The following is a 27,141-nucleotide window of genomic DNA, read 5'->3' on the forward strand; positions in this document are numbered from 1 at the left end:
GGCACTGACTGGGTTAATGGGGACACGATATAACTTGAGGAGGGACTTATGGAACACATTCGATATCTTAAAGGATGAGGGGAGTTGCAGGCGGAAAGCTGTGGGATTAATTACCTCGATTATCTCGTAGGGTCCAATAAATCTTGGAATCAGCTTAGCAGAAGGGACCTTGAGTTTAATATTCCGTGTTGATAACCATACCTTGTCCCCAACTCCAAAGCTAGCGCCCTTGGAACGTCTCTTATTAGCAGAGGAGGCTTGACCAATCTTTGCTTTCTTCAAGTTCTCTTTCACCTCAGACCAGATAGCCTTCAGTTTGTCCACAGTTGATTCAGGAGTATCCACCACAGCGGAAAAAAAAGAACCGAAACGTGGATGCAACCCTAAATTGCAGAAAAAGGGGGTAGTCTGGATGGATTCCTGATACTGATTATTGATGGCGAACTCAGCTAGCGGCAAATATTCCACCCAGTCAGACTGACGGTCAAACACATAACACCGGAGATATTGTTCAAGGGTTTGATTGGAGCGTTCAGTCTGACCATTGGTCTCTGGGTGGTAGGCAGATTAAAGGTCCAGTCACACTAAGCAACTTACCAGCGATCCCAACAACGATAGGGATCGCTGGTAAGTTGCTAGGAGGTTGCTGGTGAGCTGTCACACTGCGACGCTCCAGCGATCCCACCAGCAACCTGACCTGGCAGGGATCGCTGGAGCGTGGCTACACGAGTTGCTGGTGAGCTCACCAGCAACCAGTGACCAGCCCCCAGTCTCCTAGTTACAGCACACATCAGGTTAATTAACCCGATGTGTGCTGCAGCTAAATGTGCACAGAGCAGGGAGCAGCGCACAATGCTTAGCGCTGGCTCCTTGCTCTCCTAGTTACAGCACACATCGGGTTAATTGCCTGATGTGTGCTGCAGCTAAATGTGCACAGAGCAGGGAGCAGCGCACTATGCTTAGTGCTGGCTCCTTGCTCTCCTAGTTACAGCACACATCGGGTTAATTACCTGATGTGTGCTGCAGCTACATGTGCACAGAGCAGGAGCCGGCACTGACAGTGAGAGCGGAGGAGGCTGGTATCAAAGGTAAATATCGGGTAACCAAGGACAGGGCTTCTTGGTTACCCGATGTTTACATTAGTTACCAGCCTCAGCAGAAGCTGGCTCCCTGCTCACTGCACATTAGTTGTTGCTGTCTCGCTGTCACACACAGCGATCTGTGCTTCACAGCAGGACAGCAACAACTAAAAAATGGCCCAGGACATTCAGCAACAACCAACGACCTCACAGCAGGGGCCAGGTTGTTGCTGGATGTCACACACAGCAACATCGCTAGCAACGTCACAAAAGTTGTTCGTTACCAGCGATGTTGCTAGCGATGTTGCTTAGTGTGACGGGGCCTTAAAAATATAACTCTATATTGATCTTTTTACAAAACGCCCTCCAGAATTTCGAGACGAACTGTGTTCCTCGGTCAGAAACAATATTTTCTGGAACCCCGTGTAACCGCACAATATGCCTAATAAACAACTTGATAAGAGTTTCAGAATTGGATAATCCGGACAGAGGAACAAAATGACACTATTTGCTGAATCTATCCACTACTACCCAGATACAAGTTTTCCCTTCTGAGGGTGGAAGGTCAGTGATGAAGTCCATGGAGAGATGTGTCCAAGGGCTTACTGGAGTAGATAGGGACTGGAGAAATCCGGCAGGGCGGGTACGGGGTGCCTTGGCTCGAGCACAAATTTCACAAGCCAGTACATATTCCCTACAATCTTTCACTACGGTTGGCCACCAAAAATTCCAGGATACTAGTCGGAGGGTATTGCCTATACCAGGGTGACCTGCAGACACAGAATTGTGGAATTCATGGAGTACCCGTAGGCGAAGTGAGGGGCGACAAACAGTTTATGGTTAGGAGTGGTTTCAGGAACTTGGTCTTGGTTATTATGGACCTCTTTTATCAAATCTAAGGAAATAGATGACATAATAATGCCTTTAGCTAAAATATGCACTGGTTCAGAGTTTTCAGACTGAGAGGGACAGAAGCTATGGGAAAATGCATCAGCTTTTGTGTTCTTGGTACCGGGCCGGAATGTTAGCACAAAATCAAATCTGGAGAAGAACAATGCCCACCTAGCTTGCCTAGGATTGAGTCTCTTAGCAGATTCCAGATAAGTGAGGTTTTTATGGTCTGTGATGACTGTGACCTTATGTTTGGCGCCTTCGAGGAAGTGGCGCCATTCCTCGAAGGCCCATTTAATTGCCAACAGCTCACAATTACCAATGTCATAATTTCTCTCTGTGGGAGAAAACTTGCGGGAAAAGAAGACACAATGACGAAGCTGAGTGAGAGACGGAGTACCTTGTGATAGCACCGCTCCCACTCTAACCTCGGATGCATTGACCTCTACAATAAACGGATGCATAAGGTCAGGCTGAACCAGAATTGGGTCTGAGGAAAACATTCTTTTAATGTAGAGAAGGCATGGATCGCCTCTGGCTTCCAATTAACCATATCAGCCCCCTTTTTAGTCAAATCGGTGAGGAGTTTGGCAATTTTGGAAAAATCTCTTATAAATTTGCGATAATAATTAGCAAACCCAAGGAAACGCTGCAAGGCTTTCAGAGACTTGGGTTGCACCCACTCCTTAATCGGTTGAAGCTTAGAGGGAACCATGTGGAAGCCTTCTGCAGACAATATATAACCCAGAAAATTAACCTCTGCCTCAAAAACACACATTTCTCATATTTAGCAAACAGGGAGTTCTCCCTGAGTCTCTGGAGTACAGTACATACATGTTGGACATGTGATGTAGCGTCAGGAGAATAAATCAGGATGTCATCCAGATAGACCACCACATATTGACCACAAATATCTCTGAAAATGTCATTAACAAAGTTCTGAAAGACTGCCGGCGCATTACTTAACCCAAAAAGGCATTACCAAGTACTCATAGTGTCCCTCTGGAGTGTTAAATGCCGTTTTCCACTCATCTCCTTCCTTGATGCGGATTAGGTTATATGCTCCCCTGAGATCCAAATTGGTCAACCACCGGGCTCCTATGAGCTGGTTAAAGAGATCAGGGATGAGTGGCTGAGGGTACTGATTCTTTACAGTAATAGCATTAAGTTCACAGTAGTCAATACAAGGTCTGAGGCCACCATCTTTTTTATCAACAAAAAAGAATCCAGCGCCGACTGGTGACCTGGATGGTCTGATAAACCCTCTCTGCAGACTGTCTGCTATATAATTTTTCATGGCCTGATGCTTCGGACCAGAAAGATTATACATTTTACCCTTGGGGAGTCGGGAATTGGGGACCAAATCTATGGGGCAGTCATAATCTCTGTGCGGAGGTAATTTTTCAGATTCAGATACAGAAAACACATCAGCAAATTCCCTGAATGCATAAGGTATGAAGACAGGTTCAGCTCTATTCAGGTTAACAGATAAAGACATACATGTCTCCTGACACTCAGTGCTCCAGAGCACAATCTCACCCTGGTGCCAGTCTATGACCAGGTTATGTTGCGCAGCCATGTAATGCCCAATACCACTGCTGACATCAGATTCTCAAGAACAAAAAATGACACAGATTCTACATGCAAAGCACCAACAAGCATGGAGATCTCTGGAGTTACAAAATTAACCACACCCTGTGTGAGAGGTGTACTATCAATAGCAGATATTCTAATAGGTGCATTCAACTTTAGCAAAGTCAAACCCAGCTATTTTGCTACAATAATGTCTATGAAATTAGCTGCAGAGCCACAATCAACAAAGGCCTGCAGCCGTAAAGATTTTCCCTGGTGAGACAAGTAACATTAACCTCATAGGGTCTGCAGGGAGTACCTGGGCACCTGAGTCAGTATCATGGGGCCCACTCAGGTGGTGCTGCTGCCTTGGAAGAGATTGCCTCTGAGATTCAGGGACTCCATGTTTGGCTCCACAACGTGATCTGCTCCCTTGCAGTCGACAGGACTCTGGACACAATGAGGAAGGTGCTACAGGGGCTTGAACCTGAGCAGACCTGAGATCCTGTACTTGCTGTGCAAGGCCAGAAAGGGTGTGCACCTGGTTTAGCACAGCATGGAGAGAGTCCATTTTTTTTTCTCTCCTTGTTAGATGGGCAAGAGATGATGTAATGCCTGCCTGGATCAACAGACTCAGATGGGATGTAATGGACAGGCCAGAGGGAAGCCACTCACCAAACCAAATAGGACGCCCAGAACCCTGAAACCCTTTAATCAGTGCAATACAGTGCAGCTGTGATCAGAGCAGTGAAAGGTAATGTCTCATCCAAGGGCTAATCAAAAGCGTTTTAAAAATAAGTAAAAAAAAAGGAAAAATATTTAAAAAAAAATAAAGAACAAAACAAATATTCCAATAAAAAATTGAATTTGTGTAAAAAAAAATAAAAAAGCTCACATATTTGGTATCTCCACGTCCGTAACAATCCTATTTATAAAACTACCACTCTAGTTAACCCCTTCATTGAATACCACAAAAAATAAAGAAGCTATAGCTCTCAGAATACAGCAATGCAAAACCAGTTTTCTTTCTATAAAATAGGTTTTATGAGGTAAAAGCGCAAAGCCTAAAAAGCTATATAAATGTGGTATCACTTAGTGATGGGTGAATAGTAAAATATTTGAGTCGGATTATCCGTGCCAAACAATTTGTAATGTTCGTATATTCGTACTGTATAACAAACCTAATACAAGTCAATGAGAAACTTGAATATTTTTCCAGAGGACCTTGGAGGTAAGTCTGGGAGGGCTGTAAAAATGCTGCAATGGATGAAAAAGTGCTGAAACTGAATGGGAACAGTATGGGAAGATGCCTCAATGCATCTCTGACTATCAGTTGGTTTCTGGGAATAATGTTGTTAGAGTTGTTCTGCCTTTTTGGGTGACAATAAAAGCTCTAAAACCAAATCTAAATTGCATGTTACAGGAAAAAATGTTCAGAAACATTTCTCCTGTATAATTACTTGTATATAAGGCAAAATAAAACATAGAAAAAAAAATCCTTCAGGCTATGTTCACAAGTAAGTAGCTTTTGTTTTTTTAATTGCTTTTAATCCTGAATAAAGTTCACCAGGAAATGTAATAGTAACATTTTACTACCTTATTTGTCCATGTGGTGTGTGACATGGTCAGACACCTCCTGCTTAGTATATGTGTAGCTGTACTAATTCACGCTAATCTGGATTGTAATTACGACTGATTTGTTAATTATTGTACCAGCAGGTGTAAAAATGGTGGCCAAAAATCTCTTCCTTTAGTGACACAAGCTCTCATTACACTCACTCCGGACATACTGCACACAAGACGGTGTCTGCAGATCTTATGTTATTTTATTTTTTTGGTCTCATCCTCCTCCTCCACCATATCCAAAGGGTCATCTTGAGGCCCTCAACTATAATCTTTGGAGAGCCATCAAGCAGCCTTCATTCACACATTTGGAAGGATTCTTTCTCATATATTTAGTAGGGCAGCATGGTGGCTCAGTGGTTAGCACAATAGTCTCTAGACACACTGCGCACAAGGTGGCATCTGTGGATCTTATTTATTTATTTTTGGCCTCATCCTCCTTCTCCTCACAACTCATCATGCGGCCATCAACCATAATTTTTGGAGGGCAGTCAGGCGGCCCTTACTCATACATTTGGGAAGGCCTTTTCTCATATATTTGGTAGGGCAGCACAATAAGCACAAGCTTTATGGATCTTATTTTTTTTTTAGCCTCCTCCTCCTTCTCCACCATATCCACAAACTCATCATGCGACCCTTAATGATATTTTTGAAGGGCTATCTGGCAACTATTATTCATACATTTGGGAGGGCTCTCTCTCATATATTTGCTAGTGCAGCATGATGGATCAGTGGTTAGCACTGCAGTCTCCGAGCACAAGATCTGGATCTTTTTTTTCACCCTCACTCATATATTTAGGAGGGCCCTCACTCTAAAATTTGGGATAGCCCGCTTTCATACATTTGGGAGGGCCCTATCTTATACACTTGGAATGGCAGCAGGGTGGCTCAGGGATGCGCACTGCAGTCTTGCAGCACTAGGATACATTGTTCAAATCCCACCAAGGATACAATCTACAAGGAGTTTATATAGTCTCCCTGTACTTGTGTAGGTTTACATTTAGGAGGGCCTCTCTCATGCATTAGGAAGGGCAGCATGGTGGTTCAGTGGTTAGCACTGTAGACTTGTAGTGCTGAGGTCATTGGTTCAAATCCCACCAAGGACAATATCTGCAAAGAGTTTGTATATTCATCCTGTATTTGTCTATTTTGGGAGGGCCCACAGGTGACCTTCTACCAGAAATTTGAGAGGGCCCTCACTCATACATTTGGGAGTAATCCACAACTTGAGTTTGTATACTGGATGTATTTAGTAAACACTTGATTTTCTTATCATATCCCTCCCAGCGCCCAAGCCAGTGACAGTAAAATTAATCTTTAAACCATTTATGTAGATACAGCTTCTTCCAGGTTAGGGGCCTGAAGTGTTGGACTGCACTCAGTACAACCCTGGAGACTTTTTCTGTGACATCCACAACCAGAGAGATTGACAGCTTCTCAAAAGAAAGAATGTGTTCCTTGGAGGGTACCGTGCAGCACATTATGCAGGTGATGAGAACTGGTACAACACTCAGGTATAGGACCAAATGTGCCAATGCTGGTGTGCAAGAGCGGACCCAAAATTACCCCTGGGGCCTCTTTGATACACCGTGAAAGAAATGGTGAGGAGGACCTTTGAAAACATTATGCTACCATTGATAAGTAGTGGCACTCCTAGAGTGCTGGAGCCAATGCACTTCGTGCAAGGGCAAACCCAAAAATTACCCCTGAGGGCTCTCTGATACACATTGGAAGAGAAAGTGAGGAGGGCCTCAGAAAACATTGTGTTACCATTAATAAGGAGTTGCACTCCTGGAGTGCTATAGCCAATGCACTATATGCAAGGTCAGACAAAAAAAATACCTCTGAGCATCAAGACATTAATACAACTTACAAAACTAAACATTTTGGATGACTTTAGTTTGGCTTGGTATCATCTGGTGGGGTGACAAAGTCTGGGGGAATCTAACCCTTGTTCAATGTTGTAAGATTCCGCCTGCCTGCATTTTCCTGTGACAGGGAGCTGTGCCTATCTGTTACTATGAACCCGGCGGCACTAAAAACCTGCTCAGACAATACGCCAGCAGCAGGGCAGGCCAGCACCTCTAAGGCGTACAAGGTGAGTTTGTGCCACGTTGCCAGCTTGGACATCCAAAACTTACAGTATATGGCACTGAAGAATCACAGAGGATGCTGGAATGGTTGTACTTCTTCATCATCTTAGTCAACTTCTCCCTCTTTGTCAGAGTACCCTGCACAGCCATTCTTTATTGCTGGGGCAGTTTGATGAAAGTGTGCAAGGTCTTGTACATTGTTTCCCTGCCTGTGTTGCACCTGGTCTGCGTGTCCCTCCTCTCTAATCCCTGGTTGGCCCAAGAACCAGGAGCTCTGATGCCTGCAGGGAATTTTTGGAGCAACTGTTAAACAATGTCCTTCTGGAACTGTTGCATTGCATTAGCCATTTCTGACACGAAGGAGAAATGCAAATTACTCCTTGTACCATAGATCAAGAAAGGTGCACAACCATTATTTGGTGGGGGCCAAAATGCATATCATGCAAGGGTCTTGGGAAAAGCAATTGGACATGAACTCTGCCATGTGTGCCAGACTACCAAGTGGTAGCTTTTTAGTGTCCTCACCAGGACAAAGATTATTCATCATCTCCTCCTCCTTCTCCTGCCTCTCCTCCTCCTGATCCTGCTCTTTAGTCCATGTACGCTGAACAGACAAGATTCTGGTGTGGGTAGACACCCATGTATCACAGACATGCAACTCCTGTTCCTCCTCTTCCTCAGCATACTCCTCCTCCTAATTATCACCCAATCTGGGCTGAGAAGATTGAATGAGACTGTGCTGGGTAGTATCACCCATTGCAAGTTGCTGCTCCATAACCACTTGCTCGGCATGTAAAGTTTCCTCTTTCAGTGTGAGCAGTGCGTGTTTCAGTAGGCACAGCAGCAGGATGGTTAGGCTACTTATGGTATCATCACCAGTCACCATTTTGGTGGAGTCCTCAAATTTTTGAAGAACCTCACAAATGGCAGACACCTATGCCCACTTTGCAGTTGTTATGTGCAGAGGCTGATTTGAAGTCCAACGAGCATGTTGGAGCTGGTAATCAACTACTGCCCTCAACTGCTCAGTAAGCCTTGTCATCATCTGTATTGTTGCGTTCCAGCACATGGGTAGGTGACAAAGCATTTAGTGAGGGGGTTATTGAAAGCACTGCTGCAGCACTGCCAGACCGGCGGCAGCGGTAGGTGACTTTCTGAAATGGTTACAGACGAAGCATACCTGGACAAGTAGCTGGTCTGTGATTTCAGAAACTGCTGTACTACAAAGTTAAGCATGTGGGCCAGGCATGGAACGTTGTTCAAGTTGCCAAGATTCAGAGCAGCCACAAGCTTATGCCCATTGTCGCACACAACCATGCCTTGTTCTAGGTTCAGCAGCAAGAGCCACTGATCAACTTGAACTTTAAACAGCCCTGCTAAGAAGGGCAGTGAACCCCATAGGGGTGAACGGACCCCATGACGATCGGGAGGGTGCCAGGTTAGGAAGGGGTTAATTTGGTTTACATGGATAGGGGATATATGGGGCTATAGGATTGGTGGAAGGGAGCTGTAAGGGGATTGGGAGGGGAGCAAGGAAGGGGTGGGGAGTTTGGGGAGGTATAAGAGAGGGGGTGTACTGTTTACCTCCCCTTTTGTCGCCGGAAAGTTGTGTCCCACCCGCCCGCCCTGATATATGTATATGTATATGTTTATAAAAAAAAAAAAAAAAAATAATGATGAAAAGTGATGGTTTTTTCAAAAAAAAAAAAAAAATTAAAAAAAGAAAAAAAAAAGAACAAAGAAAAGAGGAATAAATGAGAATGCAAGGTTGATTTGCCAATTTTGTTGTTGTCACAGCGGGGTGATAGGTCCGTCTGAGAGGTTGGGAGTACCGACAGTCGGTTTGTTGGTACGAAGTCGCTCAAGGGGAGTGGCTTCGGACTGGATGGGAACTTGTGGGCGGAGGGCCCGCAGGTTCTGGGTAGGGGTAATCAACGATGGAACGTTGTTACCCCTCACCTTGGGCCGGGTGGTCACGGCCGAGGTGGTCCTCTGGGCCGGTTTGGAGGTTACGGCCGGGGGGTTAGGAATGATGGTTGGCCTCTCGGATGGATCTATCGGGGTTTCTGGTTATACGGGTATATATGTATAAGGTTAAGTTTAACAATTGAGTGGCATGTTGGGCCACGAGTTTTTGGTATACATATATACGTTTAAATAAAAACTGTGGCCATTCCTGCAATAAAGTCGTGGTTCTCGTCTTTATTTAGGTAGATTGGTATGGGGGTGTTAGCATGGTAACCTGCTTATCCCTTATAGATACGTCATGGTGTGTAGTTTATGAGTTTCACCAGAGCCTGTTTCCGCTTCGCTGAGGCAGTGCTGCAGTGCTCCTTGCTTGGGACTGATGGGGATGGTAATTTAGTCAAGAATGAGAAGCAAAACGAGGAGGAGAATGGGGTACAAGAACTAAGCATATGAAGAGAGGGAAACTGTCTTTTTGTCCTTCAGAACTTTCAGTAAAAGATAGCTAAACTGGGGAACACTGAACTCTTGGCCTATGATCTGGCTATGTGGGGGTGCTCTGGGGAACAGTTGACCGCATTCTCCCTCTGGTCAACTTACTGCCTCTTCTTGCTTGTCATGGAGGACTCCCCCTCTGCGCTGCTCACTACTATGCATGCCATATTGACAATTTTGGTCAATAGCTCCATCATGCACCACCTCATCTTTCCCTTCCTCAGTCTGATGCTCCTACTGAGTTGAGCTTTTAACCTGACCTGATGGAAACTATTATTATTGTTATTATTTATTATTATTGCGCCATTTATTCCATGGTGTTTTACATGTGAAAAGTGGTATATATAATAGGGATAAGTACAATAGTCATGAACAATACAAGGCACAGACAGGTACAGGGGGAGAGAGGACCTTGCCTGTGATGACTCACAGTCAACAAGGGATGGTTGACTGTGATGATCTCCGGAGCTCAGGTGACAGCTGTAGAGAGGCTAGGCTGCACTCCGGAGCTGTCACCTGAGCTCCGGAGATCAGCCCGGCCAGAACTAAACTGCAATCGCCGGGGAATCAATCACTCGGCGCTCGCAATTTAGTGTAGGCTGCAATCGCAGGGGAATCAATCACTCGGTGCTTGTAGTGCACTCTGGAGCTCAGGTGACAGCTCCGGAGTTCAGTGCAGGTAACCGCGGCCAGGCCTGCTATTACTGGAAATTCCTCCAGTAGTCAGTCCGACGCTGGCTGCGGCATTTCTGCACTAAATCCACACAAAATCCGCAGCAAAACGCAACAAACCGCATGCGGATTTGGATGCGGATTTCGGTGTGGTATTTTCCCGCAGGTGCGAAAATCTTACTGAGCCTCCGGAATTTTCTTAAGAAAATTCTTTTTTCTAGTGCACACAGGGCCTTAGGGTTATGCTGGGGTTCCAGACCTCGCCACCATTAGGTATACCTCTGGGATGAGGGACAGTTAGGGGCTCCCCTAGCCTTAAGGGTGCTTTACATGCTGCAACATCGCTAGCGATCTCGTTAGCGATGCGACACGCCAGATCGTATCTGCGATCTGCCGAGATCGCACATGTGACCGGCGCTATTAAAACGACCTATATCCGATCTTGGCAAATCGCAAATGCGATCTGGCGTGTCACATCGCTAGCGATGTCGCAGCATGTAAAGCACCCTTTAGGGTAAGTTCAGGAGAACTGATTCTCAGTCACTCTGTTATTATTGAGACACTAATATGGTTGAACGAATCAAACATTATCTTCCTATACCAGAAACTCAAGACAGGGGAAGTCAATATGTTATGAACAGTATTCAGTATTATAATGTGTACAATGTGTATATAATAATATGAAGATACTGTATCTAAAAAACAACAGTAATCAAAATGGGATTTGAACTGTGTACCGCACCCATGTCTGCGCTTGGACATCATAAGACTTTTGTGATTTATGCTGAATTAGCCTAATATAATATGATGAAATAGATATACATCTACAGTTAGGTCCAGAAATATTTGGACAGTGACACAATTTTCGCGAGTTGGGCTCTGCATGCCACCACATTGGATTTGAAATGAAACCTCTACAACAGAATTCAAGTGCAGATTGTAACGTTTAATTTGAAGGTTTGAACAAAAATATCTCATAGAAATTGTAGGAATTGTACACATTTCTTTACAAACACTCCACATTTTAGGAGGTCAAAAGTAATTGGACAAATAAACCAAACCCAAACAAAATATTTTTATTTTCAATATTTTGTTGCAAATCCTTTGGAGGCAATCACTGCCTTAAGTCTGGAACCCATGGACATCACCAAATGCTGGGTTTTCTCCTTCTTAATGCTTTGCCAGGCCTTTACAGCCGCAGCCGTCAGGTCTTGCTTGTTTGTGGGTCTTTCCGTCTTAAGTCTGGAGTTGAGCAAGTGAAATGCATGCTCAATTGGGTTAAGATCTGGTGATTGACTTGGCCATTGCAGAATGTTCCACTTTTTTGCACTCATGAACTCCTGGGTAGCTTTGGGTGTATGCTTGGGGTCATTGTCCATCTGTACTATGAAGCGCCGTCCGATCAACTTTGCGGCATTTGGCTGAATCTGGGCTGAAAGTATATCCCGGTACACTTCAGAATTCATCCGGCTACTCTTGTCTGCTGTTATGTCATCAATAAACACAAGTGACCCAGTGCCATTGAAAGCCATGCATGCCCATGCCATCACGTTGCCTCCACCATGTTTTACAGAGGATGTGGTGTGCCTTGGATCATGTGCCGTTCCCTTTCTTCTCCAAACTTTTTTCTTCCCATCATTCTGGTACAGGTTGATCTTTGTCTCATCTGTCCATAGAATACTTTTCCAGAACTGAGCTGGCTTCATGAGGTGTTTTTCAGCAAATTTAACTCTGGCCTGTCTATTTTTGGAATTGATGAATGGTTTGCATCTAGATGTGAACCCTTTGTATTTACTTTCATGGAGTCTTCTCTTTACTGTTGACTTAGAGACAGATACACCTACTTCACTGAGAGTGTTCTGGACTTCAGTTGATGTTGTGAACGGGTTCTTCTTCACCAAAGAAAGTATGCGGCGATCATCCACCACTGTTGTCATCCGTGGACGCCCAGGCCTTTTTGAGTTCCCAAGCTCACCAGTCAATTCCTTTTTTCTCAGAATGTACCCGACTGTTGATTTTGCTACTCCAAGCATGTCTGCTATCTCTCTGATGGATTTTTTCTTTTTTTTCAGCCTCAGGATGTTCTGCTTCACCTCAATTGAGAGTTCCTTAGACCGCATGTTGTCTGGTCACAGCAACAGCTTCCAAATGCAAAACCACACACCTGTAATCAACCCCAGACCTTTTAACTACTTCATTGATTACAGGTTAACGAGGGAGACGCCTTCAGAGTTAATTGCAGCCCTTAGAGTCCCTTGTCCAATTACTTTTGGTCCCTTGAAAAAGAGGAGGCTATGCATTACAGAGCTATGATTCCTAAACCCTTTCTCCGATTTGGATGTGAAAACTCTCATATTGCAGCTGGGAGTGTGCACTTTCAGCCCATATTATATATATCATTGTATTTCTGAACATGTTTTTGTAAACAGCTAAAATAACAAAACTTGTGTCACTGTCCAAATATTTCTGGCCCTGACTGTATATCTCAGAATAAGCTCTTTTTGCTGCTTGACCAATGGAAGTGTACGCATTCTTGGCTCCTATCCAAATGGCTTCTTATATTATTGCTCTACATCCTGAAAATAAAGCAGTCATCCTTCTACTCGGACCCATGGTTCTTCTCTGGTCTATGTAGATATATCACATGCATGCCTGACATTTGACTTATGATAAAATGAAGTGCAGACGGTGTACGACATGAAAGCCTATATGGATGGCATTCCCCTAAATTCCCCCTAATGAAATAAAGACAAGCTTTTAAGTTCTGGGCTAGAGCTTTACTTTAGGCCTCATTCAGACATCAGTGTTTTTCACATACAGAAACAAAAAAGAACAAAGCAGTCTTTTGGTGTCCACTATTCTACTTGTTTGCTCAGTTTCCCAGTTTTTACCAATGTAGTTTTCGTGTATGGATGAGTAAATAAATATCAAAGCTTTTCCTATATACATAGCAGCATTAATCATGGACAGCAAACAAGCCTGCATAAATCATGGATAAAACATGAACATTAAAAATGGATGTCTGAATGAGGCCAGACTTAATTGTGAAGCCAAGCAGACTGTTATAGAAAATTATTTTCATATATAAAAGGCATCTGTCAGCAGGTTGTTACTACCTCATCTAAGAGCAGCATGATGTAGACAAAAAGATACCCTGAATCTAATGATGTATCATTTAGTTTACCTGGTGCAGTGGTTCTGACACAATCAGAGTTTTTAGATTTAGAATACAGCAGCGCTAAGAAAGCTAATCCCGCCCCCATACCAGGCTCTCTGTATATAATGTCTATAAAAAATGAGCAGCTTATCACAACTGTGGGTGTGTCAGATTAAAGGGTACTTTACACGCTGCGATCGTACCCACCCCCGTCAGTTGTGCGACACGGGCACATTGCTGCCCGTGGCGCACAACCTCGCTTACACCCGTCACACGGGATTTACCTGCCCTGCAACGTTGCTCTGGCCAGCGAACCGCCTCCTTTCTAAGGGGGCAGTTCGTGCGGCGTCACAGCAACGTCACACAGCAGGTGTCCAATAGAAGAGGAGGGGCGGAGATGAGCGGGACGTAACATCCCGCCCACCTTCTTCCTTCCGCATTGCCGGGGGAGGCAGATAAGGAGATGTTCGTCGCTCCTGCGGTGTCACACACAGCGATGTGTGGTGCCGCAGGAACAAGGAACAACATCGCTAATAAGCAGAGAATGATTTTTGGTTTCAGGACGACCTCTCCGCGGCAAACATTTTTGACCGCTTTTGCGATCGTTTAAGGTCGCTCGTACTTGTCACACGCTGCGATATCATTAATGATGCCGGATGTGCGTCACAAACACCGTGACTATCACTAATGATATCGCAGCGTCTAAAGTACCTTAACAGTATGAGGCTATGTAGTCTGAGCAATTCTAATCTCCTGGTGCTAAAATGATCATTGCAAGTAAACAACACTACATAACCTGATAAGAGACGCTGACATTTGTGTTTTAACCCCTACAACTTGCTATTTTCAGAACAAATAGCAAAAACCTGCTGACAGATTTTCTTTAAGAGTTTAATGCAATGCCTTACCTGAAATCCAGCACACGATTTGATGGGATAAAGGTAGATATGACTGAGTGTGATTGGCTTGTTATATCTTGTCATGGTTTCTCTTCCTTTGCACATACAAGGATGTTCTACTGTAGATAGATTAGAAAATATTTTGCTCTGGGTGTCCATTGTGTTGCTTGTGATATTTCTATTGCCATTTATGCTTTCTTCCTTATTGCTTTCCAACTGTGAGACACTGGTGTTTGAGAACTTTTCATAATCCAGCATTTGTGGAGTGCCTTGTGCTGACCTTTTCATGAAAGTGTCTACAATAAAGTTTAAAAAGCTTTTTGCATCATCGAATGTAGACATAAATCCAAATGATATCCTCACAGAGCCAGTAGGTCGTCCATCAATTACATCCATGTCATCTCCACATATATGCCCAGCCTTGGTGAAAAAAAGGAGATACAATAAAGTTTAATTACTAGACATATAACGATAATTCATTACATAGGATTGCAAATAGGGGTTGTTCTGTACCACCGCCGGTTCCCTCCCATTATGTTAGCAGTCTCTTCCAGGGTGGACAACCAGTTACTGCAGCAGTGAACAGCATATCAATGCTGCGACCAATGATTTGCTCCAGTAGTGTTATGTCTGCACTCCCAGAATCAGATGTACAAGTGGATCTGAATAAATTAGAATATCATTAAAAAATTATTTTATTTCAGTAATTCAACACAAAAAGGGAAACACATTTATTATATAGAGTCATTACACACAGAGGGATCTATTTCAAGTGTTTATTTCTGTTAATGTTGATGATTATGGCTTACAGCCAATGAAAACCCTAAAGTCATTATCTGAGAGAATTATAAAATTTTATAAAACCAACTGAAAATAAATTTTAAACTTAGAAAAGTTGGCGCCTACTGAAAAAGTATGTACAGTAAATGCCTCAATACTTGCTTCGAGGCTCCTTTTGCATGAATTACTGCATCAGTGCGGCAATGTGGCATGGAGGCGATCAGTCTGTGGCGCTGCTGAGGTGTTATGGAAGCCCAGGTTGCTTTGATTGCAGCCTTCAGCTCATCTGCATTGCTGGGTCTGGTGTCTCTCATCTTTCTTTTGACAATACCCTATAGATTCTCTATGGGGTTTAGGTCAGGCGAGTGTGCTGGCCAATCAAGCACAGTGATACTGTGGTTATTAATCCAAGTATTGATATTTTTGGTAGTGTGGACAGATGCCAAGTGCTGCTGGAAAATTAAATTTCCATCTCTAAAAAGCATGTCAGCAGAGGGAAGCATGAAGTGCTCTATAATTTCCTTGTAGACAGCTGCGCTGACTTTGGACTTGATAAAATACAGTGGACCTACAGCAGCAGATGACATGGCTCCCCAAACCACTGATTGTGGAGACTTCACACTAGACCTCAGCAGCTTGGATTGTGGCCTCTCCACTCTTCCTCCAGACTCTGGGACCTTGATTTCCAAATGAAATGCAAAATTTACTTTCATCTGAAAAAAACACCTTGGACCACTGAGCAACAGCCAGTTCTTTTTCTCCTTGGCCCAGGTAAGATGCTTCTGGCATTGTCTATTGGTCATGAGTGGCTTGACAGAAGGAAAGCGACACTTGTAGCCCATGTCCTGGATATGTCTTTGTGTGATGGCTCTTGGAGCACTGACTCCAGCAGCAGTCCACTCCTTGTGAATCTACCCCAAATTTTTGAATGTCCTTTCTTTTTAACAATCCAATCAAGGCTGGGGGGTATCTAGTTGCTTGTGCACCTTTTTCTACCCCACTGTTTCCTTCCACTCAACTCTCCATTAATATGCTTGGATACAGCACTCTGTGAACAGCCAGCTTCTTTAGCAATGACCTTTTGTGGCTTACCCTCCTTGTGGAGTTTGTCAATGACTGCCTTCTGAACAAGGTCAGCAGTCTTCCCCATGATTGTGTAGCCTACTGAACCAGACTAAGGGACCATTTTAAACATTTAGGAAGCCTTTGCAGGTGTTTTGTGGTAATTATTCTAATTTTCTGAGATAATGACTTTTGGGTTTTCATTGGCTGCAAGCCTTAATCATCAACAGTAATAGAAATAAACACTTGAAATAGATCCCTCTGTGTGTAATGACTCCATATAATATATGTGTTTAAAGTTTTGTATTGAATTACTGAAATAAATCAACTTTTTGATGATATTCTAATTTATTGAGATGCACTTGTATCTGTATATTCAATTCTGGTCATATGGACAGGTGACTTATGCAGCTGGAGTGCCATGGAGGTGAATTAATAGGTGAGAAATGACATATAATTTTGTTTTTTGGAGGGTTTAATAGAAAAAAAAGATAGGATTATCCATTGAGTATTCAAAAGAATATTGCACACATTGCATTTAATCAGACAGACACAATACAGAGCAGTTTTGGCTAACCTCTAAGTTGCTTTTTACATCAGCACTGGTAAGTTCTATAAGCTTCTGGCAGGACCCAGCATTACAGAAACAACCTGTACGAAAGTGGATATTGTACAGACTAGCCAGCTTTTCCACCTGCACATGAAAAAAATTAATAATTAAATAATGACTAAGTAAGAGTGAAAATAATATACATATTTTTATTGCACCTTTAATACCATTAGTGTAAAAAGAAAAATTGACATATGACAAATGTATCCTTTCTGCTAATAACAGCATTTCTTATAAGTCACAACTTTAAAGAGTATCCATCAGCAGGTTTTTACTATGTAATCTGAGGACAGCATGATGTAGGGGTTAAAACACTAAATAAGTGATGTGTCACTTATTAGGCTGTGTGCTGTTGTTTCTACACCATAAAGGCTTTATCACCAGTATATTACCTCTGCCAGGACTACAGGGCTCATGAGCAATTGTCCGACCAGGCCCCCTCCTCTTAGGGGCACTTTGCACGCTGCGACATTGCAGGCCGATGCTGCGATGCCGAGCGCGATAGTGCCCGCCCCCGTCACAACTGCAATATCCTTGTGATAGCTGCCGTAGCGAATATTATCGCTACGGCAGCTTCACATGGACTTACCTGTCCTGCGACCGTCGCTCTGGCCGGCGACCCGCCTCCTTATTAAGGGGGCGGGTCGTGTGGCGTCACAGCGACGTCACACGGCAAGCGGCCAATAGGAGCGGAGGGGCGGAGATGAGCGGGATGTACATCCCGCCCACCTCCTTCCTTCCGCATATCCTACAGAAGCCGCAGTGACGCCGGTAGGCGATGTTCCTCGCTCCTGCGGCTTCACACACAGCGATGTGTGCTGCCACAGGAGCGAGGAACGACATCGGACTGTCGCGTCAGCGTAATCATGGATTACACCGACGCTGCACCGATGATACGATTACGACGCTTTTGCGCTCGTTAATCGTATCATCGAGCCTTTACACACTACGATGTCGCATGCGATGCCGGAAGTGCGTCATTTTCAATTTGATCCCACCGACATCGCACCTGCGATGTCGTAGTGTGCAAAGCCCGCCTTAGAAGCGATAGACAATTTATACACAAAGCTGAGGTGTGGGTGTGGTTAGCTTTCTGAGCTCTGCTACATGCTACATCTAGGAACTCTGATTATGTAACAACAGCTGCACCTAGTAAACTAAGTGAGACATCATTGAAATTGGGATCTCTTTTCCTACATTATTCTGCCGGTGATAGATTCCCTTTAACCACTTCCTGACATTTGGTGTACATATGCAATCAATATTGAGTTTCCACAAAATGATGTACAGGTATGTCATTGTGATGGAGCAGTTTTTACATGATCACCCCCAGGACTGACAGTCAAGCTCCTGCAACACTTTCCAGGGTCACTACCGATCCTATCTGTTTAACCCACTACCTGACCTTTTTTTTTTTGCAAAAAAGTTTTTAGTATACAAAGGTAAAAAAACACAAAAAAATGGAAATCTTTCTTCTATAATTTGGAATAAGGCAAAGTACACATTTCTGCTATGCTACCTGCTGATCGCTTGCTCTTTTTACATCTTAATCTGCACAAAATGTGTTTCACACGTAATCACCTGATGAAACCTTTCACTATATTGACACAGACGAGTCACTTTGGACTCCTGATTTTTTTTCTGGTAATGTTTAACATTTCACGGGTGTACAAAAGTGTGGTGGATCATGCTTTTATGCACACCTATAGTGAATTTTTTCATGGTAAAGGGAAGACATATTTTGGAGGATTTTCATTGGACTAAATGGAGGGTGCATTGCTCTGACTACTGGGAGATGTCCGATTTATGCAGATGAATCTCAGCCAAACTGATCTTAAATAGGTTTAGACTTATACAAATGTTCACAAAATGAGCATTTTAGGAGGTTTTGTTGGTTTTCTATGGCCATGTCATAAATTGCCTTGACAGTGGAAATAGTCAGCGCTGCATGAACTATAGCTTTTGTTGATCTAAGACATATGTCTGTTGTGTTAAATATATAACCTAACCTGCTGGTCTAGAGAAAGGCAAAACCTCATGCGGCAATTGCAGAATGTTAGGGGGAAAATTCCTTCCAGGCTCCAACTTTGATAATCAGACTAATTCCTAAGTGTAGATGTAGAAAAGAAGCGTATGGGACTCAGCACCAATGCGGTAATAATAAAACTTGGAACTTTATTCAGAATTTTTTAAAAGAAAAGTACACAGGTCATCCAAAAAATCTAAGGACTAAATACTTATAGTGCTATATATACCTTTTGCCTCTCACATACCATGGCTTATGACTAAGGACTGGTTTTAATTTCCCCCTGTTTGTCCGAAACGCGTAAAGCCGCTTGGCAAATCGCATGGCGATTTTTTGGATGACCTGTGTACTTTTCTTTTAAAAAATTCCGAATAAAGTTCCAAGTTTTATTATTACCGCATTGGTGCTGAGTCCTTTTCTACATCTATTCTGAATTACGGACCGGCCTGTCCGGGGACTGCGGGCAACCACCTTCGCCTTGAAGACTGCATATGGGTGAGCTGAAATTTCTACCATTTACCTAATTCCTAAGTGTACAACCTATGCAAATCCTCTATATATTAACATACCATTACAAATTCATATGCCATGTTATGTAACCCACTAAGAAAAATCAGGGACTACAATTGTACAAATCTATAATGTTTATTAAATACAATACAATTAAGTCAAAATACTATGCATATTTTCAGAGTCCCCATCATGAGGTAAGGAGACCAAAAACACAGAGAACAAGTGAATATTAAGTGGTGTCACACTTAATATAGTGCAGGCTAACGCAGAATTTGCAATATAAATAGGAAATATATGATTGCACTTGGCCCATCAATTAAGACTCAATAAATAATTACTGAATAAATTATGACACTACAACCCGAACTAGTGGGCTGGGTATAAAAGTGCAAACATGGCTGATATACAGAGTATAACAGTGTTACCATACAACTGTTTGAATATAATATATAAACATTAAGAAAGTGTGAATCCAAACATGACCTCAAGATATACTGATGAAGAGGCTTAAAAATGCAATTAATATAGATGAGATGTTGCTTGGCAAACACTGAAGGTGTTAAATGCAAAATGTGACCCTTTCTGACAAGCAACCTAACAATCAAATAGGACTAAGGATTACCTGTAGCCATGTACATCAATGTGAAGTAGTACCCGCAATGATTCTCACTTCAACACGCGTTTTACTGCCACACCGGTTTCGTCAGGAGTTGTTGGGCATATGACCATATTGTGACACAGAGCTTTGTACAAAATTCGCTGTCTATCATGGCGGCATTACACACTGTTTAGATTGCAGATTCTGACACTCCATTCAATGGTTTCTCTTGTGTCTGGGATCAACACAGGCAGACTCAGGCATCAATCTGCTGTCTGATGATTCATAGGCAGGCTGGCAAGAGTTAATTTCATCTAGTCTGCTTGCTCCTTTAATCACATGTTGCGGGGAAATCTATCACATCTGCTCACCTCCTATTTATGCTGGTGGAATCCTTCTACCCATGCCAGTTACAGTTTATTTTATATTGGCCTGTGAGGTGTGGTGTCCCAGACTTTCTGGTGAAAGTTGTGCCTAAGTTGTGGTTATTGCGTGGAGCGGTTGTGGAGTTACCCCTGTTGTTTTGTACTTCTTTCTTGCTATTGTTTTTGTTCCTGAATCTCTTATTGTCTTTACCTTTGTGTGTGCGTGCTGTGTGACAGAGTTTTGTTTTTTCCCGTGTCTGTCTTTATCTGTGGATTTCAACCCACTCCTGTCCTGTCCTTCTCTGGGAGAAGGGGGAATCAGATCAGGACTGGTCAGGAGCAGGGCCAGAAAGAAGAATCATGCCACTGCACCATCAGGAGTATTCCTGAGATTAGCGATAGCATAGAGTCCCGTAGCTTGAGGGACAGCTTAGGAGGCCTGGTTTCCTGCTATTCCAAAGTCATCATGACACATGTGCCATAATTTATTTTCTATGTACATTGCATAATCTGCATTAGCCTGCATTATATTAAGAGTGACACTACTTAATATTCACATGTTCTACATGTTTTTTGTCTCCTTACCCCATAATGGGGACTCTATCATAACATGTAACATATTTTAACTTATTTGTATTGTATTTAATAAAAAAAAATAGCTATAATTTTAGTCCATGATTTTTCCTTGTAGGTAACATAGTTCCTAGGTGGGGCATGTATTGAAGCAACAATATGTTCTGACTATGATTAAGGCTAAGACCGCACTTTGCGTTTCCACCTGCGTTTCAGGTGCTTTTTAGGTCCGTTTTGAGATGCACCTTTTTCATGCCAAAAGGCAGGGGTTTTGATTTTCCAGCAAAGTCTATGGATAATGGGGATTTCTAGACCGCACTTTGCATTTTAAAATGCTGCGTTTAATTTGCATATTTTGTGGCAAAAACTATGCGTTCAAAGAAGCAGCATGTCAATTGTTTTTGCCATTTTGGGTGCGTTTTGCTAACAATGAAGTCAATGAGAAATGGCAAAAAACAAGAAACTTCAAATTTCCTGCGTTTTACCTCCTTTTTAGGTGCTGAAAACATGCGTTTTTTACTTCAAAAACGCATGCTTTTCTGACACTAAATTAATGGAATAATATGTCCCTTTTAGAGTTGAGCGCGGTTCGCGGTTCGAGGTTCTCCAGTTCTAGGCTCGAGTGATTTTGGGGGCTGTTCTAGATCGAACTAGAACTCGAGCTTTTTGCTAAAGCTCGATAGTTCTAGATACATTCGAGAACGGTTCTAGCAGCAAAAAGACAAGCTAATTACTAGCTGGCTTTCCGCTATAATAGTGCAAGTCACTCTGTGACTCACACTATTATGAAATGTCAGTGTATAGTGTGCGGGAACAGCGCATTCAGATCACTGCTGTTTGGATAATGGCGATCGCCATTTTTTTTTTTTCCTTGTCTTCCTTCCCTAAGCGCGCGCGTGTAGTGGGGCGGGCCAGCATGTCAGCCAATCCCAGACACACACACAGCTAAGTGGACTTTTAGGCAGAGAAGCAACGGCATGTGTGATAGGATGTCCATGTCACATGTCCCTGCATTATAAAACCGGACATTTTCCTCCAGCACGCCATTATCTGCCTTCTGCGTCTTGGTGTCAGTCACCGCTGGCGTAGCTCCTGTCTCCGATACTGCTGTGTACGCTCTATACACAGCGCTATACAGAGTAGGGATAGAAGTTTCTTTCAGCCCTTGTAAGGGCTAATACCGGCAGGGTCAGAGCCATAGGTGACAGTCAGGTCCGTGAAAACAGATTTTAACAGCTACACAAGATGACAGCGTCTGTGTAGCTAAGGTCAGGGATTTCCTCGCTGCATATCCCCATTAGGGATAGAAAGGGTGGCTTCCTTTCCTCTACCCAGACCCACAACCCTGCCACTGTACCCTCCTGCCCTTTGCACACTCAAGCTCATTGTTACTAAGCCATTATACTAGCAAACACTGAGGAAACTTAGTGGCATCCTAAAAGTGGCTGTTGGACTTCATTATTGTCCCACTAGTGCAAAGATATTTGCAGCACGTCTGCCTGCATTGCACACTCAAACTCATTGTTACTAAGCCATTATACTAGCAAACACTGAGGAAACTTAGTGGCATCCTAAAAGTGGCTGTTGGACTTCTGTATTGTCCCACTACTGCAAAGATATTTGCAGCACGTCTGCCTGCATTGCACACTCAAACTCATTGTTATTAAGCCATTATACTAGCAAACACTGAGGAAACTTAGTGGCATCCTAAAAGTGGCTGTTGGACTTCATTATTGTCCCACTAGTTCAAAGATATTTGCAGCACGTCTGCCTGCATTGCACACTCAAACTCATTGTTACTAAGCCATTATACTAGCAAACTATGCTGCCAGTTTAAGGGCCGTAGTTGCATTGTCAGGGATAATTATTGTTGTTTATTCTGCTGTTAATAAAGCTAGACCACCGCTGAAATCTACACCACCTCTCAATTTTTACTACCACATTTTAAGTGCACAATCTTGTCGCAATCAAAATGAGTGGCAAAATGACAGATGCTGGTGGAAAGGGGAAGAGGCGTGTTGGAAAAGGAAAAAAAGGGTTTGTCCGTGGGGAAGGTGGCAAAGCTCCATTAACATCTGCTGAATATAGACCATCTTCCAGCAAAAGTAAGATGTCTACTACTTACCGTGGACAATCCGATGTGCTCCCTTTTTTACGGACACTAACAACTGGAACAAAGGTAGATGATGGCCAAAAAAGGAAAATGCTTGAATGGATCTCAAGTGGTTCAATAAGTGCCCTCTCCGCCACCTCAACTACCGCATCCAAAAAACACCAGTCCTCTGAGTTGTCAGCCCAATCACACTTGCATTCTCCCAGCTCTGAAGTCTCCATCCGCCCTGCACAGTATGGTGGAACTGAGATGGCTGAGTCTGCAGAGCTGTTCAGTCACACTATAGCCTGGGAATCAGAAGTCTGCTCCCAAGCTACAGTGAGTACAGACCAGGAAATGGTCTGCAGTGATGCCCAGAACCTTTGTGACTATGATTCAGGCCGTGAGGACCAAGTTTCTGAGCATACTGTTGACCCTTTTTCACAAACTGTAACACCTGTTGTTATAGACAATGAGGAACATACTGATGACGATGAGACACAGATACCAGATTGGGATGATAACTTAAATATTCGGTCAGGGCAAGAAGAGGCTCGGTCTGAGGGTGAGGGGAGTACAAACACAACAATTGATGAGGAAGTTCTAGATCCCACCTACTGTCAACCCACAGTCAGGCACTCGAGGAGGTCAACAGAGGCAGTGGAGGAGAATGCAACCGACGACGAATTTACTTTGCGCCTTCCTGGACAGAGTCGGAGCACTGGTAGCACGTCTACAACTGCATCCTCAGCCACCACTCTGCCTCTGAGCACTAGTCGGGGGGGCTCAGCAGGTCGCATGCCTCTAAGCCTTGCCTAGCCTGGTCCTTTTTTGACATAGCAAAAGATCGCCCAAATTATGTGATGTGTAAAATTTGTCGTGATTCTGTTACTAGAGGGCAAAACCTCAGCAGTTTGACAACTTCTTCTATGAATCGTCACATGAATAAATATCATATGTCCCAGTGGGAAGCTCACCGTGCTGCAATGTGGCCTAGCGGAGCGAACCATCCACCGCCTGCCCCTTCCAGGGCATCCGCGTGCTCTTCATCTTCTAGGACTGTGGAGACAGCTGTCACACCTGGTTTTCCACGCACAACTTCCACCACTGTAACCGCAACAGGCAGTTTGCTTGGTAAGTCGTCAGTTGGTTTGGAAGGGGAAACAAGTACGTGTGTACAGCTCTCTCAGACATCGATAGCACCAACGTTGGATGAAGGCAACATCATGTCTACGCCTGCACTTTCCTCACAAAGCTGCATTTTTCCAGGGACACCCTACTCAACACCATCTACACACAGCAGCCAGATCTCTGTCCCTCAGATGTGGACAAATAAAAGGCCATTTCCTGCGACCCATGACAAAGCTAAGAGGTTGACTTTGTCCCTCTGTAAGCTCTTGGCTACCGAAATGCTGCCTTTCCGCCTGGAGGACACACAGGATTTTAGAGACCTTATGTCTGTTGCTGTGCCCCAGTACCAGATGCCCAGTCGCCATTACTTCTCTAAGAAAGGTGTGCCAGCGCTACACCAGCATGTCACACACAACATCACCGCTTCCTTGAGAAACTCTGTGTGTGAACGGGTGCATTTCACCACCGATACTTGGACCAGTAAGCATGGACAGGGACTTTACATGTCGCTGACTGGGCACTGGGTAACTATGGTGATAGATGGTGAAGGGTCTGCTGCACAAGTCTTGCTGTCCCCACGACTTGTGTGTCAATCCTCTGTCTGTCCAAGTTCCGCCACTGCTTCTGCCTCCTCCACCTCATCTGGGTCCTCCACCTCCGCCCCAAGCCTGCCTGGTCAGGCCACCAGAGTTATCACTCCGCAGAAGGAATCACGCACCCCTCATTACTATGCTGGCAGCAGAGCGCAACAGCATCAGGCGGTCTTTAGCTTGACATGTCTTGGAAATAGGAATCACACAGCAGCTGAGTTGTGGGCAGCTCTGGAGACTGAGTTTAACAAATGGTTGTCTCCACTCAACCTGCAGCCTGGTAAGGCCGTGTGCGACAATGCTGCAAACCTGGGTGAGGCCCTTTGCCTGGGCAAGGTGACACACAGGGATCAACAAGGGCACATGGTAGCAGGCGAAATGTTGAGGAAGGTGCAGGAGAACATGAAGAAATGGAGGATGAACTGTCCATGGACATGGAAGACTCAGTGGATGAGGGAGACCTTGGTCAAATTTCAGTTGAAAGAGGTTGGGGGGAGATGTCAGAGGAAGAAAGAACGGTTAGCACCTCTATGCCACAAACACAGCGTGGACTTGGTCCGCATGGCTGCGCAAGACACATGAGCGCCTTCTTGCTGCACTACCTCCAACATGACCCTTGTATTGTCAAAATTAGAAGTGATGATGACTACTGGCTTGCCACACTACTAGATCCCCGGTACAAGTCCAAATTTTGTGACATAATTCCAGCCATAGAAAGGGACGCACATATGCAGGAGTATCAGCAAAAGCTGTTACTCGATCTTAGCTCGGCTTTTCCACCAAACAACCGTGCAGGTGCAGGGAGTGAATCTCCCAGTTGTAACTTGACATACATGGGACGGTCTCGTCATCTTCAACAGTCTACCCGTACCAATAGCACCGTATCTGGTGCTGGTAACAGCAATTTTATTGAATCTTTTCATAATTTTTTTAGACCGTCCTTTGCAAGGCCACCAGAGACAACAAGTCTGACACATAGTCAACGGCTGGAGAGGATGATACAGGAGTATCTCCAAATGAACATCGATGCCATGACTTTGCAAATGGAGCCTTGCTCATTTTGGGCTTCAAATCTTGAAAAATGGCCAGAGCTCTCAACTAAAGCCAGCTTTACACCTTACAATTAGGTCTGCGATCTCGTATGCGATGTGACACGCCCAGGTCGCATATGCGATCTAATGAGATTGCACGTAGGTCGTTCATTTGCTGTCACACGTGCGTTAGTAGCCTATGTTAAATTGGTCAATTTTGTGTGCGATCCTTTAGATCATGTGTTCTGTGACGTATGCATTGGGCACCTTTTTTTTTTTTATTTATTGTCTTGACAAGCGTGTGTAATGTAGGGATGCGTTTTTACTATGTCATCTGCCGTTCAGCTCTGCTACATGGCCGCTGACAGCAGACACAGACAGCCATGCAGCAGAGCTGAATGGCAGATGACAGCAGACACAGACAGAGCCGCACTGTCAGAATGAACTCGGGTGAACTTCACCCGACTTCATTGTCATGCTGCGGCTCTGTCTGTGTCGCTTCCTGATTAGCGGTTACCAGTGAAGACTCACCGGTGACCGCTAATCCCCTGAGTGACTGAAGTTAGCAGCCCTCTCTCATATACTCACCGATCCCCGATCCCCGGCGCTGCACGGCATTCACACTGCTCCGGCGGCTTTTACTGTTTTGAAAAAGCCGGCCGCCCATTAAACAATCTCGTATTCCCTGCTTACCCCGCCCACCGGCGCCTATGATTGGTTACAGTGAGACACGCCCCCCACGCTGAGTGACAGGTGTCACACTGCACCCAATCACAGCAGCCGGTGGGCGTGTCTATACTGTGTAGTGAAATAAATAATTAAATAATTAAAAAAAACGGCGTGCGGTCCCCCCAATTTTAAAACCAGCCAGATAAAGCCATACGGCTGAAGGCTGGTATTCTCAGGATGGGGAGCTCCACGTTATGGGGAGCCCCCCACCCTAACAATATCAGCCAACAGCCGCCCAGAATTGCCGCATACATTATATGCGACAGTTCTGGGACTGTACCCGGCTCTTCCCGATTTGCCCTGGTGCGTTGGCAAATCGGGGTAATAAGGAGTTATTGGCAGCCCATAGCTGCCAATAAGTCCTAGATTAATCATGTCAGGCGTCTATGAGACACCTTCCATGATTAATCTGTAGAATACAGTAAATAAACACACACCCGAAAAAATCCTTTATTGGAAATAAAAAACACACACACATTCCCTGGTTCACCACTTTAATCAGCCCCAAAAAGCCCTCCTTGTCCGGCGTAATCCAGGATGGTCCAGCGTCGCATCCAGCGCTGCTGCATGGAGGTGACCGGAGCTGCAGCAGACA

The 27,141-nt window shown here is 44.2% G+C and overlaps 1 protein-coding gene across 2 annotated transcripts in view; it reads right to left on the reverse strand.

Moving 5' to 3' along the window:
• MOCOS (molybdenum cofactor sulfurase) overlaps positions 1 to 27,141 on the reverse strand; it is a 393,375-nt gene that overhangs the window by 82,238 nt on the left and 283,996 nt on the right. For both annotated transcript variants that reach the window (XM_075316537.1, XM_075316536.1), the window contains exons 7-8: positions 16,866 to 16,982; positions 14,456 to 14,866 (exon numbers count right to left, since the gene is read on the reverse strand). In XM_075316537.1, coding sequence (XP_075172652.1) covers positions 14,456 to 14,866; positions 16,866 to 16,982 — 528 coding nt within the window. The remainder of the gene's footprint in view (positions 1 to 14,455; positions 14,867 to 16,865; positions 16,983 to 27,141) is intronic.

The sequence above is a fragment of the Anomaloglossus baeobatrachus genome, chromosome 6 (assembly GCF_048569485.1).
Source record: "Anomaloglossus baeobatrachus isolate aAnoBae1 chromosome 6, aAnoBae1.hap1, whole genome shotgun sequence".
Taxonomy (NCBI): domain Eukaryota; kingdom Metazoa; phylum Chordata; class Amphibia; order Anura; family Aromobatidae; genus Anomaloglossus; species Anomaloglossus baeobatrachus.